This window comes from Pavona decussata, unplaced genomic scaffold (genome assembly GCF_977016875.1).
Source record: "Pavona decussata unplaced genomic scaffold, jaPavDecu1.1 SCAFFOLD_161, whole genome shotgun sequence".
Taxonomy (NCBI): Eukaryota; Metazoa; Cnidaria; class Anthozoa; order Scleractinia; family Agariciidae; genus Pavona; species Pavona decussata.
The window spans coordinates 371,927-390,706 of NW_028145572.1; the positions used below are offsets into that span (position 1 = coordinate 371,927).

At 41.2% G+C, this 18,780-nt stretch overlaps 2 protein-coding genes across 6 annotated transcripts; both read right to left on the reverse strand.

Moving 5' to 3' along the window:
• Positions 1-4,134: 4,134 nt before the first annotated feature.
• On the reverse strand, positions 4,135-18,706 carry LOC146464559 (uncharacterized). The gene is made up of 3 exons (XM_085129542.1): positions 18,645-18,706; positions 7,311-7,649; positions 4,135-5,733 (listed from the first exon to the last, which is right to left on the reverse strand). Exons 2-3 carry the CDS (start codon positions 7,642-7,644, stop codon positions 5,051-5,053), a joined length of 1,017 nt encoding a protein of 338 aa, XP_084985668.1. The 5' UTR covers positions 7,645-7,649; positions 18,645-18,706; the 3' UTR covers positions 4,135-5,050.
• Positions 9,952-18,687, reverse strand: LOC146464560 (uncharacterized). Of its 5 annotated transcripts, none has more exons than XR_014868453.1 (5): positions 15,713-16,653; positions 13,584-13,657; positions 12,609-12,947; positions 10,691-11,868; positions 9,952-10,099 (listed from the first exon to the last, which is right to left on the reverse strand). XR_014868453.1 is itself a non-coding variant. In XM_085129541.1 (4 exons), the coding sequence occupies exons 2-4, from the start codon at positions 13,591-13,593 to the stop codon at positions 11,180-11,182; spliced, it is 1,038 nt and encodes a 345-aa protein (XP_084985667.1). In that variant the 5' UTR covers positions 13,594-13,657; positions 18,645-18,687; the 3' UTR covers positions 9,952-11,179. The 5 variants fall into 5 exon arrangements, 3 of the variants coding, with proteins under 3 accessions (XP_084985667.1, XP_084985665.1, XP_084985666.1); XR_014868454.1 differs by having other exon boundaries at positions 16,124-16,196; XM_085129541.1 differs by lacking the exon at positions 15,713-16,653 and adding an exon at positions 18,645-18,687 and having other exon boundaries at positions 9,952-11,868.
• Positions 18,707-18,780: the final 74 nt, after the last annotated feature.

Sequence of the window (18,780 nt, forward strand, 5' to 3'; positions counted from 1 at the left end):
CCACAGAAGGATATCGCGAGCGGCGACAATCTCGTACCCAGAGTCCTCAAGCTCCAAGGCTAGCGGTTGGTCGCCAGGAGAGACTCTGGGAAACTGGAATTTTATTTACAATTTTTTGATTGGCTGCTCCGTAACCGGTTTGCATTGTTTTACCGCAGAAATCCTGCGGTAAATTCCATTTCCAGAGTCTTTCCTGGAGACTATATCCGCTGGCCAAAGAGCGTAAAGGACTCTGGATACGAGATTAGAGCGGCGTGCCGCGAGAATATTGGGCGCCCCAATCTTCTCGCGGCTCGCGCTATCCTCTCGCGGCTGACCTAAAAGAGAGCTTGATAACAGGCTATCGCCTTAGTACCTTCTAAAACTCCCTTTTATTACGTCTTGTGACTAATAAACACTCATCGGCTGACTTGGGAGAAACACGTGCAAAAAATAAAACCAGCATATCACGCATCGCTCACATGTAGAGACGCGTAACGTGTTATACCATTGGTCATTTTTTATTATGGGTCTTTTCTGTTCTCGGGCAACAACCATTCGCACCGAAGGTGTCTTGAACGATTAAGCAGTTGCTTTTCGCAGTAAGCAAGACGTTGGCCAAACTTTTACTAGTTCTTGCGGGTTCCTCGTGTTCTAATGGCGACAAATCCCGAAGGTAAGTACAGTCTGTATTAAGAAGTTATTTCGATGAATTCGAGGATTCGACCAAAACAATACTTTTTTATCATTAAGTTTAGGGGCACTCTACATCAAAGAGTTAAGAAAAATTTTTGTGGCCTTTTAAAGACGTATTTGTGTAAGCTAATACAATTTGATGTGTTCGAAAGCTTTAGCTGAAAATTTATGGGTCGCGTTTGCTCTTTTAAGTAAATTGTTCTGGTTCAGATTTGGCCTCTTTTGCCTTAAGTTACTTGCTCTGCCTCGACCGGTAGTATATTTTTGTTTCTTCCGCTTACGTCGCCGAAGCGCTGAGCTTTCAACTACAATATAGCTGCTTCAAGCTGTCTTCCGGATTCTACTGACTTTGCTGCCCCGGCTAGTCAACCAACATCAAGCGTCCAAAACAGGCTTTTACAATCCATTGCCGCCAATCCCGCCTCTGTTTTTTATTATAATAATTTCGTCGGGCATTATGGTGTATTTTGCGGGCTAAAATTGAGGCGCTGCTCTGAGCCAATAAGAAGGAAGAAAATAACGTAGCCAGCCAATCAGAACTGGAAACCATTCAACTGTTCGTTCCCTTTTCCTTTTTGTTTAACTGGAAGCAAGGCCATCCGTAACCTCTCTCGCAGACGGTCGTCACGCAATCTTTCCTCCCCAACAAAATCTTGAACGTCCGCGAGGCCTAGGGAGGCTAGGCCATCCGCAAAGGAATTGTTTTGAGCTGCAAAATAGATAGCTCTCAATCAAAGAAACGTGGTTGTTCTCAAACATAACTTCTTAGTCGTCCGTTTTCTTCAAATGAAGCCGTTGGTGGAAATAAATGCATGTAGTAGCTCCCTGACCGGTGGCGAAGTGAATGTAAGTTTTTCTTCGTCGCTCGAAGCCCCCTCAGTTCAGGCAATTATGCCAAGCTGTCGTGATTACAACTTAAATTAAACAAATAAAAGTCACTATTGCTTCGATGTTTACAGAATTCTGTCATTTTTTTTTAAACTTAGGAGCAAAGGTTGTTTTGACAACAGCTTTGCGGTATTCTGCTAAGTTTTACGCTTACATGCAATGGCCATGGAAGTTTTTATACAATTAAAAAACGCCGATGCGAGTCACTTTACCATAGTATCTCGTAGTTGGACGAGGGGTTCTTTGGGTACACTTGAATTCAATTCCTTTTTAAAGTTACCTAATAAAACAAAACGAATCACAGACTGAATGAAATTTTCGCATCCTTGTCATGCTGGTAACTCCCAGTCTAACTAAGGTTATTCCTTTGAAGAACAGACTGGTACGAGGCTTTAGACACTGTTTGTACGTAGTCCTGCGCACAACAGGCACTTGTAGCATCCAGGGCACTGGACAAGTATGTTTGATTAGTTTATATTTACCTATCACCTCATTGGTCATTGTCGTTAATACTGGACATCATTAAAGTGTGTATGGCACTAAATTGTTCTTTAATATATGTTTTGCTGTTTTATATAAATAAAAAGCGATTCTAAACTTAAAACAAGCATGAGGCTTGTGCGCTATGTTGACTCCAAAGTGTTGCAACTGCGTGTGGCCAGAACTCATAATTATAATAGGCCGGGATGTCTATAGCAATTTAATTCTTTTTAAACTGATCTCAGAAACTATCTAAACTAACTCTGAATGAATCTTTTTCGTCAAATATCGGTTGTATACACTCTGTTTTTTTTTTTTTTTTTATAAGAACCTTCTTTATAAGAACCGAAGAGCGTCGAGGCTGAGATTAACCAAAATTTTAAGAACGTATCAAGAACATTCCTCAGGCTGAGAATCGATTAAGAACGTTTTTTATTTTGCTAATCTGTATATAAAATCAAGGTAACAACTGTAAATTAGCCAAAATACTTATGGGCATGTTTTGTATAACATTAACAATGGTGACACACATCTCGGTTTGTCATAATCAGCAGTTCTTGATACCATATCTCAGCAGGCAATGCACTTTGATAGGTTTCCTGGTCACGTCCGCGTTGATTTACTGAAATACATGTAGTGTATACCATGTGATATAAGAACATCTCAAGAACGTTTTCAGCCTCACATCGCAAAAAAAGATAAGAACGTTCAGCCTCAGCTCCAAAATTAGACGTTCTTATAAAAAAAAAACAGAGTGTACTGAGTCTATCTGATAAATCGTAATTTTGGATTAACTCTTTCAATCCCTTAAGCTTATTATTACTGTAACAACGTTTCCGGAGAAATTTCGTACAAGTTTGTTTTCTGTTTCCGGTAAGCGACCACCCAACATATTCGCGTATGATCTGAGTAAATAATTACTCAGAAGTAACAAAAGTTCAATTTTTAATGACGCTACCCCGGACAACTGACAGTTTACAGACAGAGAAGATTACTATAATTAAATCTGTAGGTAAATGGCAATTGTTCCCGGGGGGGTTACTCCCTTATAAGAGGCTAATGGGGATGTGCCGCTGGATGGGGTCGCATTTTCACGACTGGATTGACTAGAATGGGGTCGCATTTTCAATATAGTCACTAGAATGGGGTCGCACATTTTCGGATTTTTGGGGTGAGAAAATTCTATTAAGTAGGGATTCAAAATGGTCTCGGTTAAAAAGTTCAGAAAGTTGTTGTTTATTAAATGTAACAATCACCTCGCATTACATTCCGTTCTTCAAAGTGGATGCATAAATAGAAAGTGACTTAGTTGGGATCGCGAAAATTACATTTTCCCAAAAAGTGACTAAGATGGGGTCTATAACTGGCCACAAAATAGACTATAATGGGGCAGGGGCTGTGAGAGGCCAGCGGCACATACCCAGCAAAACTTAACCCAAGTACCCCCCCCCCCCCCCCCCCGGGCAATTGTTACAGTGATCTGTTCCAAAATGCTACACAAAGTTTCGTCAGAAGAATGAATAGATGTGAAAAAATCAAATAAATTAGTTTCTATTTGCCTAATTTTAGCTGCTTAGGTAATATTTTAAGGTAATTAATTTATCAGTCCAGCATTAGGCTTATTTTGTTGATCTTTCCCGTAAGCGACCACCTCCCGTAAGCGACGACTTTGTCGTCCACCAAGGGTGGTCGCTTACGAGAGAGTTGACTGTAATAATAACAATCTTTTATTAGGAAGCTCCATCACTAAGAGTGGTTTACATAGAGGTCCTAAAACTAGATATATATTATATAATGATATACAACTAGAAATCATAAAATATAGAGCTAAAATCGTCCAAAAAACTGCTAAAACAGAGATATTTTTGCGCGGTTTCTAGCACGCATGAAAAGCAGATGTTGGCAAGAGTTACTGGAATCTGAAAAAAAAATTAGGGGAAACCACGCATTTTTCAGAGATAATGAAGCTTCAATTTGGCTAAAATTGTCATACGTTTTGTATTTTAGCGCATTTTAGAAATATTGTTCTTTAACAAGAGAGGATACCCCTTGATCCTCTCTTGTCTTTAATTATTCTAAAACATGACTGGTTACCCCCAATTTTCTTTTTGGATTCCAATAGCCCTTGCTAAGATCTGCTTTTCTTACATTCTTATAAACTATGCAAAATACTTCTGTTTCAGTAGGCACCGTCCTTAATTCGTCCCCAATAGAATAATTCGCGCGAGAAATAAGCTCTAGTGCCCAGAACATGTTATCTAGGAAGTGCCGCGCTAAGAAATTAAACTTTTTATTGCTAAACGGTTATTATGTGATTGTTTCAATATACAGTAGTGGTGAGATGGGGATTTTTCTTCTTTTTTTCTCCGACTGTTCGTTTGAATGGTTCTGCATGGAAGTTAGATGTCGCTGAACGTTGTTAGAGGAATCATAAGCTTGCAGAATTGAAAGAAATAATCCAAAAGTACGATTTTTCAAATAGACTCACTACAACCGATATTTGATGAAAAAGATTCATTCAGAGTTAGTTTCTGAAATCAGTTTCAAAAGAGTTAAATTATTGTAGACATCTCGGCCTATCATAATTATGACGTTCTGGCCGCACGCGGTGGCAACACTTTGGAGTCAAAATAGCGCGGATTCGAAAGCAAAAGAACGGCGTTTCAGAAGCCTCATGCTCGTTTTAAATTTAGAATCGCTTTTTATTCTATAAAACAGTAAAACACATGAGAACAATTTAGTGCCATACACACTTTAATAATGTCCAGTAATAACGACAATGACTAATAAGGTGATAGGTAAATATAAACTAGTCAAACATACATGTCCAGTGCCCTGATCGTAGATGCTACAAGTGCCGTTGTGAGCAGGGCTACGTTGAAGCAGTGTTCTGACCGGGATGCGAAAATTACACTCAATCTGTGATTCGTTTGTTTTATTAGGTAATTTTAAAAAGCTATTGAATTCAAGCGTACCCAAAGAACCCCTCGGCCATCTCTACGAGATACTATGGTAAAGTGACTGGCTTTCCACTATGGCAAGACCTCTCAATGGCATCAACGACATGCCACGTTCGAAGCGCGTCATCTTTAGAGACGCGCAAATTTCCCTTCTTTTTAACCACATTAATAAAATGGCTCATTTCCTTTTCATATGAATCGGCATATCTCTGGGGAAATGAATGCTTTATTGGAGGCTGAGAGATTCCACTACGTTTAAAAAGCTGAGAGTTTAGAGCGGGGCTGTTATCGCAAGTAATCATTCCCTCCTCTCCAAACACTTCAATGCGTTGATCATAACCGTAGACAGCATGGCGGGAAAGATCTATCTGACCAATAGCACCACTGGGGAACTTCATCACCACTCCAACTGTATCCACATCATTAACGGTAGCTACGTCTGAATCGAAAGCATGGGCAAGACAGAACACTGTATGGGGGGTCTCACCCAAAATCCAGCATATCACATCTACATCATGCACACCAAAGTCGTGGAAGAACCCCCCGGAAATCTTTAGGAAACCAATGGGAGGTACGGGGGAGTCTCGAGATACGGTCTTAATGATATGGACTTTACCAATGTCACCACTTTTCACCCTGTCAGCTATGGACGAAAGTGTTGGATCAAATCGTCGATTGAAGGCGCTAAATAATGGAAGACCACGACTCTCGGCATCCCTGTAACAACGATCTGAAATGGATAAACAGGTACGCATAAAAATCCCAAGGAAAGTGAAAACGGAGGAGACCTTTCACTTAATTTCTATAAAAGAGTTTCTTCCTATTGGTGTGCGAAAGCACACGAATCGGAAGGCTTTTGTTTTCACCCGCCGCGAGGCGGCGTGTGAAATTGAAACAAAAGACGGAAGCGCGTTTGCTCTCGAAGGCTACCTTCCCGATGAGATGCTGGTCCATCACAGGTTACCTCGAAGCTCCCCTAAACATTTCGTCAAGTTTGCCTAACAGTTCATCGATACCATTTATACCCCTGGGTGGAGAGAGACAACGCGAAAGTAAAGTGGGTCCTTGCCCCAGAACACAACACTGGCCTCGAATGCGGTCCGCTTGTTCAGTAGTCCAACGCTCCATCCATAAGGCCACCGCGCGCGCAACAGGCCTGCTGTTGTGCTTGAAAAGAAGGAAGAATTGTGGGCAGCCCACTGTATATACGTATAGTGCTCTACTTATTACGTTGTCAGGCATGTAAGGAAGGGAGCTTAAGCAACGACGACGGCGACGGCAACGACAACTCCGCAAAACAATAGGTTTAATGAGCAAAAACAATCGCTCTGCACGTGTGTTTTACATTTTGCTACATTTCTTTGCCGTCCTCTGCAAAACAACAACGTTAAATGACCACATTTAAGGTTTTGTTGAGAACGTCAAGGCACAACGGTGAATTTTTCATTTTCTTTCTTAACTTGTACGCCACTCCTACCAATTTGGTTCCTGGATAGTTCGCCAATTTTGTAAAAGTCGAGCGAGGTGAAATAATCGCGAAGTAGCACATATGAAATAAAGATATATTTTCGGGTGACGTTTTCGTTGCCGTTGCCATCGTCGTTGCTTAAGCTCCCTAGTGAGTGAGTGAGTGAGTGAGTGAGTGTCCGTAAACAAACAGGTCCGCAACGTGTGTAGAGCACTACCCACATGTACGCAATGCGTACCTATTATTGATGTGGCATTTGCCTGGTGGGCAAACTGTAAAGGAGAAGATTAAACATTGTTAGGACATAAAAATGGAGTTCAAAGGAGCTGCGACTGCACTGAGAAGTGTCTCTGTTAATCCAATTTGGATTAAGGCACTTGGGACATCAAGTAAACATCTCAAGGCTAGGTTAGGAAGATAGGATCACCTTGAATAATTGCTTTGCTTCAGAAAGTTTGTTTCTGAGCCATGGTAAAGATCTTGCGAAGAACCATAGCCACCTAACGGCTATGGGATATCGACTAATACTCTGATCTAGAACAACAAGACCGCCCAATATTAGCCTGCAGTGCAGGCGTTTTTCATGGGCGAGCGCTGAATAATAAATTTAGTTCGCGTATTTGAAGGAGGCTGAGGGGGAGGGGGGGGGGCAGCCAGTCGTCCTCTCCCTTAGGGTCACTTTTGACTCGCTCCAGCCCTCTCGCGCTTCCTCGCCCAAAATGACAGCAACGAAGGATTATTCAGCGCTCCCGCTCCAAAAATACGCCTGCATTGCAGGCTACCCAATATCAATGTATTTCTTACTTTTAAAATGAATTTCTTACTTTTAAAATTCTTACCTATTCCCTCCGCTGTAGCAGCAATTGGTTTCTCACAAAACACAGCTTTCCCTGCCTTTAAACAGCTGAGAATAAGATCCTCATGAAGATGAGTTGGAGTAGTAATCACTGCAGCAGTGACAGTTTTGTCACCCAACACAGTCTCCATGGCGGATGGCGTGACAACCTTGGTGTCCAGGTAGTTGGATTTCACGAACTCCTTGGCTTTGTCCTCGTCAATATCCACAATATATTTCAGCCTCGCCTGGGGATCTCTAATTAGATTATTGCCATGAATATTACCTGCGCGACCGAAGCCAAATAAAGCAAACCCAACAGGAGAATCTTGGCTCATATTGACTGGGAAGGAAAAAAAAATGCAAACCAAAAATAAATGTTTGTTTAGCACTGTGACTGAACAACGAACAAAGTGTTCGAAGTCTCTTTAGGGCGGCCAATTTACCTTTAGTTATCAACTCTGGAGTTGATAAACCAAACTTTTAATTCGTTTCTACTCGCCACCAACGCAGCACTGCAGTTCCTTTAGAAACTAGGCCCCTTATCACATTTTACTATATCGAAATTGGTCTATTAATTAATGCATTTACCAAACTCAGCTATGACTCAACCACACGAGCTCCTATGCAGAAAGCAGATCACAGAGGCATAGGTTTATGCTGTTTACTCTCTTCGTAAAACTCATAGATAAATCATGGCGGCCTGTTTATTATGTTTTTCGATATATGTTGATGACCCTATTAATCTCATGTTAGAATAATTCTATAATCTCGTACCAAGGTGTTTGTCTTAAGAGAAAACATCCGGTAAAATCGATCACGTTCTCCAATCTGATTGGTCAATAAAAATGGTCGGAGCAAATCCCGTCAACCATTTTCACCTTTGCTTTGCACGCGCATAGGCGCCGGACTTTACACAACATTTACTTTGACACTTCCGTCCTTCTGTGAAAGTGGTTTCTCGTATCGATTTAGAGAGGAAGGGAGGGGGGGTATTACTGACAAAAACCGACTTCCAAACGGAGGGCTTATTAGAGAGAGAGTGCTCCTCTAGTAATACAGCTTTTACGGTAGCTGTATTGAAAGATGCGAAAGATGCATTTAATATACTCTAGACGATGAATAGTTTCGACCATCAAATCTGAGGCATCTTTTATCTTCATTCAACAGCGTGCAACCCGGGCGTCCAAGACATCGGGGCACAGGCAACGGTTCATTTCGGTGGATATTTGTTCGGAAATTTTTTTATGGCATCAGAAATTCGGATTAAGTCGTCATGAGAAATTTAGAGCTAAATGTCAGCTGGAAAGTTTCTTAACACTAGAGAACTAATTTCTTTCGTTTTCGCAGCTAGGGGTAGTGATAGGTTGTTAAAAAAGCAAATAACAATGCAAAAAAAAAAAAAAAGTCAGCTAGAATTTTTCGTAAAACCAACGACAGCTGGTAAATTTGGGAAAAAAGTCCGTTTTCTTAAATTTTCTGCACATTAAATTTTCACTAAATCATCCCGAACATATCAAACGGTATCAGCTTATGTGTCTTAAAACGATCTGGGAAACACAAAACAATCTGCAGTGGCAACAAATGATCTCTTTGGATGAACTGAAACATTCAAGTTGAACCTTGGAATACTTTCTTCACTGCAGTGGTCGCTTTCACATTTGAACACTTCTTGGGTTCATTGTCTGGAATAAATTTGAATCAACTCTTATCCCCTTGTTCCCTCCAAATACAAATTCATCAAATTTCCTATTTGATAAACGCCATCCTTGTATACCCAGGGGTGGATAGCCGGCGCGAGGGAAAGTCAAAACGAGCAAACCTTTTGGACTTTTGGCCTTCCCTCTCCCGCGCGACTGTCCAATTCCACGAATGGTCAAAAGCTCGTTTTATTTAAGGTGGGGCGCGTTCAATCGAGAATTTACGGCATTCAGTGTTCATAGAGGGGCTCCAGACATCAAATACGGCCTGTTTAATGGCACCTTGAGGATAAGGGATTAGTGGCAAACTAATCTTAGGGATGAGGGATTAATAAATAATTGTTGGGGATAATTCGGGTTCTCATTTATCGTAAGAAACAAGAGAATTGGCTGGTCAAAAGGCGAGTGACTGGACTCTTCAAGATTTAAACAGGAGAGGTCAAGTAACATGAGACATTAAGTTGACAATCAGACACTTCTCGGCGGTGTTGACCTGAAAGCACCGATAACATTCGTTTAGAATGACTCTTTCGTGGAGATGAGTCAAGGATCCATTATCTGTCCATCTGTCCTGGTAGAAAGATTTGGTTGCATTATGGTCTGTTTCCAGACATCTCTGGTTGAGGCAGCAGCAGCTGTCGTTTCCATCGAGTGTGTGAAAAGTAGTTTCGTTATCATTTTATCTCTGACGGTTTGAAATTTCCAAGGCCAGAAGTTTGCTGTCGTTATCAAACCTACTTTTAGCAGCAACTTACAAAAAAGCTCGACACAGAAAATGGCTTAAACCAGTTGAAAAACGAGTAATACGTAACTTTACGACTTACAACATGATGGGTTGTTTTGCTTATCAATCAGGCACATAGAAATCACATAAAAATGTTCGTGGAAATAAAATAAGAAAATGTCAAAGTGTACAGAAAAAAAAGGAAGTACACATTCACTTGATACCTGTTTTGATCCCAGCTTTATTTAACCCTTTAACAACATTTAAACTTTCAGGAAAGAATGCTACACAATATTACAAAATGTCAATAATCTAAAAAAGAGATTCAAAGTTGATCGACTAATTATTCAACACATACAAGAGAGTATTCTCGGTTTTCACGTGACGTCACCAAATTCTAGAATTCAAAACTGGGAGGCCTACAAAATTTTTACCTTCATTCAAGGAAAGATTGCCTAAAAATATGTCTGTTCACAATTTCTTAGCTCGATGTCGTGCTTCCTTTTGAAAATAGAACAATTTCAATTTGCGAGTTATCCATCGTGCGTGACATAAGGAGGACGGCCGTGACAGAGCTTTTCCGTATCTTAAAAATGACTCTTCGGGTGATTTTCAGCATTCTAAACAATTTAAGTTTGAGGAGAAATATTAATCTAAACATTCGAAAATTCACAAGGGTAAACAAACCTCTTTTCTGGCAAAAGTGAACTCCAGATGTTTTTTCGTATTTCCGGCCGCCATGTTTGTGCCCCTCAGAGGGACACAAACATGGCGTCTCCATACTAAGCTCTATAAATTTATGTGGAACATTTTGTCAAATAACTCGAGTACGGAATGCCGCACAGACCTGACACTTGGACAGATACCTTATTTATTTATCCTCTATACCATGTCAATTTCTTGACTTCATTCATGGAATGGTTTCGATTTTTTTTTTTTCAATGGCGTGATAGTGAAAACCGAGAATTACAAGCAGAACTTATCGTGGTCTAACGTACACAATTTTATTATCCTTCGCTAAATGCTGATCTACACCTTTCTCACTTATCGCATTCAAGTATGGGTTCTAACATACCCAACCTATTTATAAAGCCAGTGACGACTTTACAAAAGCGAAAACTCAGAATTATGACAACTTTTTTCTGCCTTCATTTTTTAAAAATCTATTTTTAGTAGCAATGATATGTAAACTGAATTATTTTCGATTCTTTTTCCTTACTGTATGTACTGTATCCTTTATATTAATGTTTGTGACCTAGTTTTTTGTAATATTCGCGTGAATTAAATAAATTGACTTTAAAATTGATTGACTTGCCAATAACTTTCAACGACGTATCGCGTCAGAAGCCGATTTGGGGATTTCAAGTTTCGGTCTTTGGTAACTGAAACCCATAGAAATTGCCCCTCCCACTCCCACCCCACCCCCTTCCAGGTCAACCCTAAGAGACACTACAGTAACTCTAAAGTGACTGGATTTCCACTATGGAAAGACCTCTCGATGGCATCAACAACATGCCACGATCGAAGCACATCCTGTTTCGAGACGCCCAAATTTTCCTTCTTTTTGACCACGTCAATAAAATGGCTCATTTCTAAAGCAAAGCTATCGGCATATCTCTGGGAATATGAATACTTCGGCGGGTGTTGCAATCTTCCACTAGGGTCAAAAAACTGAGAATTGAGAGCAGGCACGTTCTCACTGGTTATCATACCATCCGCTCCAAACACTTCAATGCGTTGATCATAACCGTAGACAGCATGGCGGGAAAGATCTATCTGACCAATAGCACCACTGGGGAACTTCATCACCACTCCAACTGTATCCGCATCATTAAGTGCGCCTATCTCCGACTTGAAAGCGTTGGCAAGACAGAACACTGTATGGGGGGTCTCACCCAGAATCCAGCATATTGCATCTACATCATGTAGGCAGCAGTCGTGAAAGATACCCCCGGAAATCTTTAGGTAATCAATGCTAGGGCGGGGAAAGTCACGACTTGTGGTCTTGATCATATGGACTTTACCGATGTCACCGTTTTTCACCCTGTCAGCTATGGAAGAAATTGTTGGATCAAATCGTCGGTTGAAGGCACAAAATAATGGAACGTTACGGCCCTCGGCATCCTTGTAACAACGCTCTGAAAATAAAGAAATAGCGAGTCAGGGTGAAAATGGAGTTCGTTCTGATTCATTCCCATATTTCAGTCTAGCTTCATCCTGTTTGTTTTAGATGGTCTCATCCCCTTATTCCGCTACCTGAGAGAGTCCCGCTTCCAAATTTTATTCAGTACTGTTACAGCCATTTCGCCACCCTTTTCACTCTGAGGTTCGCATCGCTAACACCACCTCCCCGTCAAATAGACGCAAGAATCGCCTGTTGCGACATGATGCGAGTTCTTGTGTTGACGTACTATCAAGTTGAATTTTACTTTTTCACAGTCATTAATCAGCCTTTTTATACGCTTTATTTTATTCCGAGTATTTCAGGCTAAAAATGACTCATTCGGGTAGGGAAACGCGGATCAACACCCGATCGATGAACTGCGGTGGTTTTACCTTTCCTGGTAGTTTGACCGGGACTTAACGCTACAAGCAATATTGCAAAAAGGTCGAGACACTCTCAGCGTTGTTCCTATTTCTTGCAAATAACGCACTCTAAAAGGGCCATGAACAATGTAATACACTTCAAGCCCCCCCTCTCCCTTTCAATATTGACGCATGCTTCGTTGAATGTCATTGCGAATTTCTTTCAACATTGATGGGGGGTGGGGGGGGGGGGGAACAAGCAATACAACTGGGTGAGTGTCTAAAAAGTACCAAATAACAGATATAGTGTCTCAACTCTTTTTTCTATTGCTCGCAGCATTGAAATTCGTACCTATGGCTTCCACAGTTGTAGCAATTGGTTTCTCACAAAACACAGCTTTCCCTGCCTTTAAGCAGTTCACAACGAACTCCTCATGTATATTGGTTGGAGTAGTAATCACTGCGGCAGTAACAGATGGGTCACACAACGCAGTCTCCATGGTGGATGGCGTGACAACCTTGGTGTCGAGGTAGTTTGATGTCACGAATTCCTTCGCTTTGTCTTGGTTAGTGCTCACAATATATTTCAGCCTCACTTGAGGATTTCTGATCAGATTATTTGCATGAATACGACCAGCAGAACCCAAACCAAATAAAACAAACCCAACAGGAGATGCTTGGTTCACCGAGACTGAAAGAGAAAAAAGAGATCAAACAGAAATAAATGTTTGTGGACTGACATCTGTGACATGGCTTACCAATAAAGGATTCAAGCCAGATTGGCTTACTTGATTCAACTTCATTTAAGCTGGTTGCACACCACTTTTTTTTTATTGTAATTGTCCTCAACATGTTTCAGTTTGACATGTTTTAGACATTCTGGTCACGGTTTATGACCAAATTGCTTGACAAAAAACCTCTTTCAACGAGCACATCCACTTTTCGCAGCTCTAGATATGTAAACAGAGCAAGGATAACTTCTAAATGACACACAAAGGTGTATGCATTTGTAAACCTATACTTCACATATAAACCAGGAATAATAATTACTACCATTTCTCATATTTTTTGAGGAGTCAGCTATTGGCTTACTTTGTTTAAGGGGGAGGTGTGGGGGTGGGGGGGATGGGGGAATCATTATTCCCACAAACTTTATAGATTGTAGTAACATTTTACACCTGGGTCAAATGAAGCAAGCTTTATAAGACAACAGCATTTGAGTAATCTAAGTAAAGACCAAATCTTTCAAATAGCCATGATCACAAGCCATGCTTAAAAATGTGTGAAGTAGATTGTTAAAAAAACAAGACAACAATGTGCAACTCACTTGCTTCCATTTACTCTCTGATCAGATCCTAGCCCTCACTGATGGTGAGGCTCTGAATGAACATCTATTAAAAACTGAAATTAAACAGAAAAGAAGGGTCACTGATGTAAGATAGAAAAACAAGAAAGACAAGAAGGAGTGCAAACAAGGATGATGATACAATTGGGTATAGGAAAATAGTGAAGGAGGGAATCTGTTATGCTCAAGTTGAGGAGTTTTTTCATATGAGGAGAAGAAATACTTGACATCGGTTCTCCTTTTAATGGATATCCCTATTTGTTTGTGAAAAACATTGCAAAAGCAAGAGACTAACAACCGGAAAAGAACTTGCGCCCAAAAAGAAATCTACCCCAGTTTTGCCATAAGTTAAAGTATAACTGAAGGGATATCAGGGGTATTTTGACACCAAAATTTCAATTCACTGCACCTGCATATGTCACTTTGTCCTTATGCTTATCGCACGTGTAAACCAGCCTTAATGAGACATGATGAGAGGCTTTGACTTAGTGACTACGGCCTTCACTGGTACACCTGTAGTGTTTAAGATGCCATGAGCATCACAGCACACCTAAGGCTACACCCTCAATATCATTAGGGGTAATGCAACTCAAATTCCAAAAGCTATCAAACAGCACAACAGCCGATCGGTTACACAGCGGACTCCTGAGGGATCAGTGTCTAGTCTGAACAATCACTAACCACCATAGCCTCCCACGCAGACGTTCGTAGGGGTTTGTCACGCGTTCCTGCCCCACGAACGTCTGCTGAAACGAACAGCCACTTCCGTTCGTCGGCAAATTGCCTTTGTCTGAACAGACCAATCAGCATTGACTCATTATGACAAGTACATGTTGCAAAACAACGGAAATCATCAGCCGTGGAGATATTTTCGCTTCCGGACGTGCATATAGTTTATACGATTGAAATTTTTCCTTCCATAACACCCTGCATTTTCTTCAGTGATTTCACTGAGAGAAGCGGCAAGAATTCCAATATTTGCCAATTTGTCTACCTGGTCTTTCATAAGATTTACAACCGGTGAAACCACAACAACAAATAGTGACCAGCAGCTTCAAGAATTGAATTGTAAACAAACGATAGAGCTTGATAAATAAGTGACTTTCCATAACCAGTTGGAAGGTTTACGAACACATCAGTTTTCTTCTGCGCAAATTGCACTATGACTTATCTTTGATACGCATTCAACTCCCTTAAACCAAACGTTTGGCACACATGACCAAAAACCACATTTAAGCTCCGCCATCCTGTCTAGGGTAATATTTTTAATTTCAAACACGAGTTTACCCAAAATTGGGAAACAACTCCTGATTGGTCCGCAGTCGACGAACGGAAGTGGCTGTTCGTTTCAGCAGACGTTCGTGGGGCAGGAACGCGTGACGAACCCCTAAGAACGTTCGCGTAGGAGGCTATAACCACCAATGTGCTACTTATAATGAAACAATGTACACAGTCAGTTGACACCATCGCTCGATGAAGATGATCTGTATAATATTAGCAGCCAAAATGTGGCCATCGGAATCAAAGTGACTAAAATTGAGCTACAAATATAATGCTGCAAAATAGACTTCAAATCACACGAACTTCCCTGATAACACTGAATACAAGAAGAGAAATTAAACTTTTATCGGTGATTTTCAATGAATTTTTCCGATAGTTGTAGCTTTAAATTCTAAATTTCTAGTCAGGATGAAAACAGCAGGTAAAACAGATTAATGCCAAAGCAATTCACTCTAGAAAAAAATCACAAATGCTAGCGAAATGAAAGCCAAAAGACGAGACTCAAGAGAATCAAGCGACATCAACTTCGTGCGTGACTTGTCACGGTATGGAGCTTTGAGCCAATCACAAACGCCGGCTTATGTTCGGCCTGTGGCAAAATGCTGCAGACCCTGTCGAATTTAACGATGTTTACCGCACCAAATTTAAAACTACCGTACCAAACTGATTCAGACGGCGCTCTTTTACCGGACTTAATTCGTCAATTAGGTTCGGCACATGAGTGGAGCGGCGTCTGGATCAAGGCCTAATACGTTCAAAATATACACAAAAATATAGAACAGCATTCGTAACTTTCGAATTAGTTAAGCGTAATTAAACTGAATGTTTACCTTGTTTTAGAGTGGCCTGCCATTCTTGGTGGCCAAACGTTTTCTAAACCAATCGAGGAAATGTCGAAACAAGAACTGAATGACTGTGTCACGTCAGTTTACACCTCAGCGAGAAAGCAAGATGGCCTTGTACTACAGGACCTCATAATCCAGCTCGATCAGCTACAAAGAACGGCCTGGTTCTAGACTACTTCTTACTGTCCTTCTTACTTTATCGGGGACGCCGTGGACGCGAAAACCAGCGCCAGATGAAGTCAAATATGCTTGTCTTTAGCAAAACGCGACAAGGGGAAAGAGAAATTTCTGGTTCTCTTCCATTCGCCAGCATCCACAAAGACGAAGACGAGTCGGACGGAAAGATATTTGCCGCGGAAGATTCCCCAACATGCGAAAAGAAATTATTTGTCTCACCTCAATCCAGCCTCTGAACTGTGTTTTTCTTCTGGATCTCGCCGCTTGCTCTTCAAATCGCGTTTTGCGTAGCGGTCATGTGACCTTGTTTAATGTTTACATAAGTAACTGAAAACTGCAAGGTGGTTGGCTCTCGTCAGCACGGTGTAGCACAGCAAAACCAGGACCAGTAGCAATACCAAGGTCAAGAACCAAAAGACATGCGAACTCTTTTATGGCGCGGGCAGCAAGGCTCCTTTGTTTATGATTGTGCATTTTTAACTTTAGATCCAATTATGTAATCCATATTTTAAGATGGACGAATAAAGCTTATTATTATCCCGGCCCCGGGATTATTATGCACGTGGTAATGATTCCGGTACGATTGCCACGTCATAGTGCGTGACTACGGTACGAACAATTAACAAAGCATCTGAAATATCATGAGTTAAGTGGGGAAAGACAAAGCCTTCCTTCACCGAATACATGCCCAAACGAGTTTACTTTTCACGTTTACTTTTTAAACCCTTCACCACAAACATCTCCAGAACAACTTACATCTTCAAACACGAGAGAGCTGCCCTGCAGAGCTGCCCTCTCCGTTACATTACACATGTTCTTTTTTTCTCTTTTTTGGCAATAATTATTACTGTTCTAATGTAATGTGTGGAGATGAATAAAGACACAGAGCAGGTGCGTTTTTATGGGCAAGTGCTCAAAGGCTTAATTTTTGAGCATTGGGCGGCGGCAACGCATTCCGCAAAGAAAATACGTTCCCTCGAGCCCAAAATACGCCTGCACTGCAGGCTATCTAAACCAACAAGACGCCATATATCAGCTCATATCCCATATACAGCGCCTTTTTTAAAATACTACTTCTGTCATTTAATACGTGTATTAAATATCTGCGGAATACTGATTGGGGGAGCTTTAGCAACGACGACGGCGACAGCAACGAGAACATCAAAAGAGCAAGGGGCACTGTCACTTAGATTTTGCCGTATGTTGGTCACCGGGGGGGGGGGGGGTACTCCCCTATATGGGCTATACGGGGACGTGCCGCTGGATAGGGTATGGTTTTTGGTGTCCCTGCCCTGAACGGGGTACATAATTTCAAGCGAATCTGTCCTGGACCCGTCCTAGACAGGATATGGTTGCAAGACTGGGGCGTCGAGTATTTGGCAATCCGAACAAGATCAGAGACGTTTGTCTGTATTTATTTTAGTGAACAATGCTTCACGTCGATTAAGTTTCCACCTTAAGATCACCGCTGTTAATGCGAAATTTTGGGATTTTCGCCATCACTTCTAGGTAATGTATTATTTTATCTGTTGAGATTGGTGTTCGCGTTTCAATGCGTGGAACATCACGTCCGGTAAGTGACAGTGGGCCTTTAAATTACTTGTGTAAAACAAGAGCTAGATGTTGGTCCTTTGTCCTAAATAGGGTCTTAAAATAGAGGGTGTCATCCTACACAGGGTAGGTATTTTAGGTTATTTATGTCCTAAACAGGGTCAGGGTTTCAAACCCTCAGCGGCACCCCTATATACCCGAACACGGGTCAAGTAACCCCCCCCCCCCTTCCCCTCGGGGTTGGTCAAATCTGCTCAAATATTTGACCTCTGAAATTACTGTCAGAGCACTGGGACGAAAACATGAAAAGATTTCTCCGCGAGGATCGGAAGAATCAACTAGTACTGTAGTCAGTTTTTAGCAATTTTTCCAAAATACTTAGAATTTACAATCCATTGCCACCCTAACCATCTGCAGCAGCTAAACATAATTTATACTATTTTCTGTTCACCAGTGGGGTTATTGTTAACAAAACTGAACCATTATTCCGGATCATTCTAACGTTTACATCGACCCAAATATGTTTTTGATTATACAAAGTGACACTGTCCTTTAACCAGAACAACAACTCTGTACGTGCGTTACACTTTTCTGTACATTTCTTTGCCGTCACTGCACGACTTGGACGTGAAATTTTCGGATGGGACGTTTTATGGAGGACGTAAACACACGACAACGCCGGACGAATTGTAAACTTGAATGCGGTATATTCAACTCTAGGAAATTTCACCTACATTTGAGATTTACAGCGAGTAGGAATAATTGCGACGACGTTTGAAAATCAAAATTTAATACGTAATAGTGCGTTTCCGCTGCCGTCGATCGATCACCGTTGTCGCCCGGTTGCTAAAGCTCCCATAGACCGCCAGCGGTCGTTTTGTTAAAAAAACGAGCCTTAAGTTAGGACTCACAGCTGTATTAAGATAGTTAGAAGATCATAGGTGTGGGCAAATTGATTTGTCTTCAAAATTTAGACAGAAATTGGTGCACAAAATATGTCGATGATAACAGTGTCCACTTCTGTGCCGTCATTTGCATGTCAATAATTATTCAGAGTTGTATTCACTATTGAATGTTTGCCAATTTTTGCTAGTTTCGTTCTCTAACTGAACTCCGTCTTCTAACAAAAGACCGATCGTAGTTTACTGAATTGCTAGTTACGGTGCGACAAAAATCGGAGATAACTTACCAGCTCCTTTTAGCGACCGCCGCTTTCGCCCCTTCCAAATTAAAGATGCGAATATTTTGGGAGGAAAGATTGCGTGACGTCACGCACTCCTCCTCGCCAAAGAACGTCTGCGTGGGAGGCTACACGAGGCTACAGG

Coding starts and splice junctions, on each gene's coding strand:
- LOC146464559 (XM_085129542.1), bottom strand. CDS start 7,644: ATGAGCCAAGATTCTCCTGTTGGGTTTGCTTTATTTGGCTTCGGTCGC. Junction 5,734..7,310: donor TGCTACAGCGGAGGGAATAG/GTAAGAATTTTA, acceptor TATCCATTTCAG/ATCGTTGTTACAGGGATGCC.
- LOC146464560 (XM_085129541.1), bottom strand. Junction 11,869..12,608: donor TACAACTGTGGAAGCCATAG/GTACGAATTTCA, acceptor CTTTATTTTCAG/AGCGTTGTTACAAGGATGCC.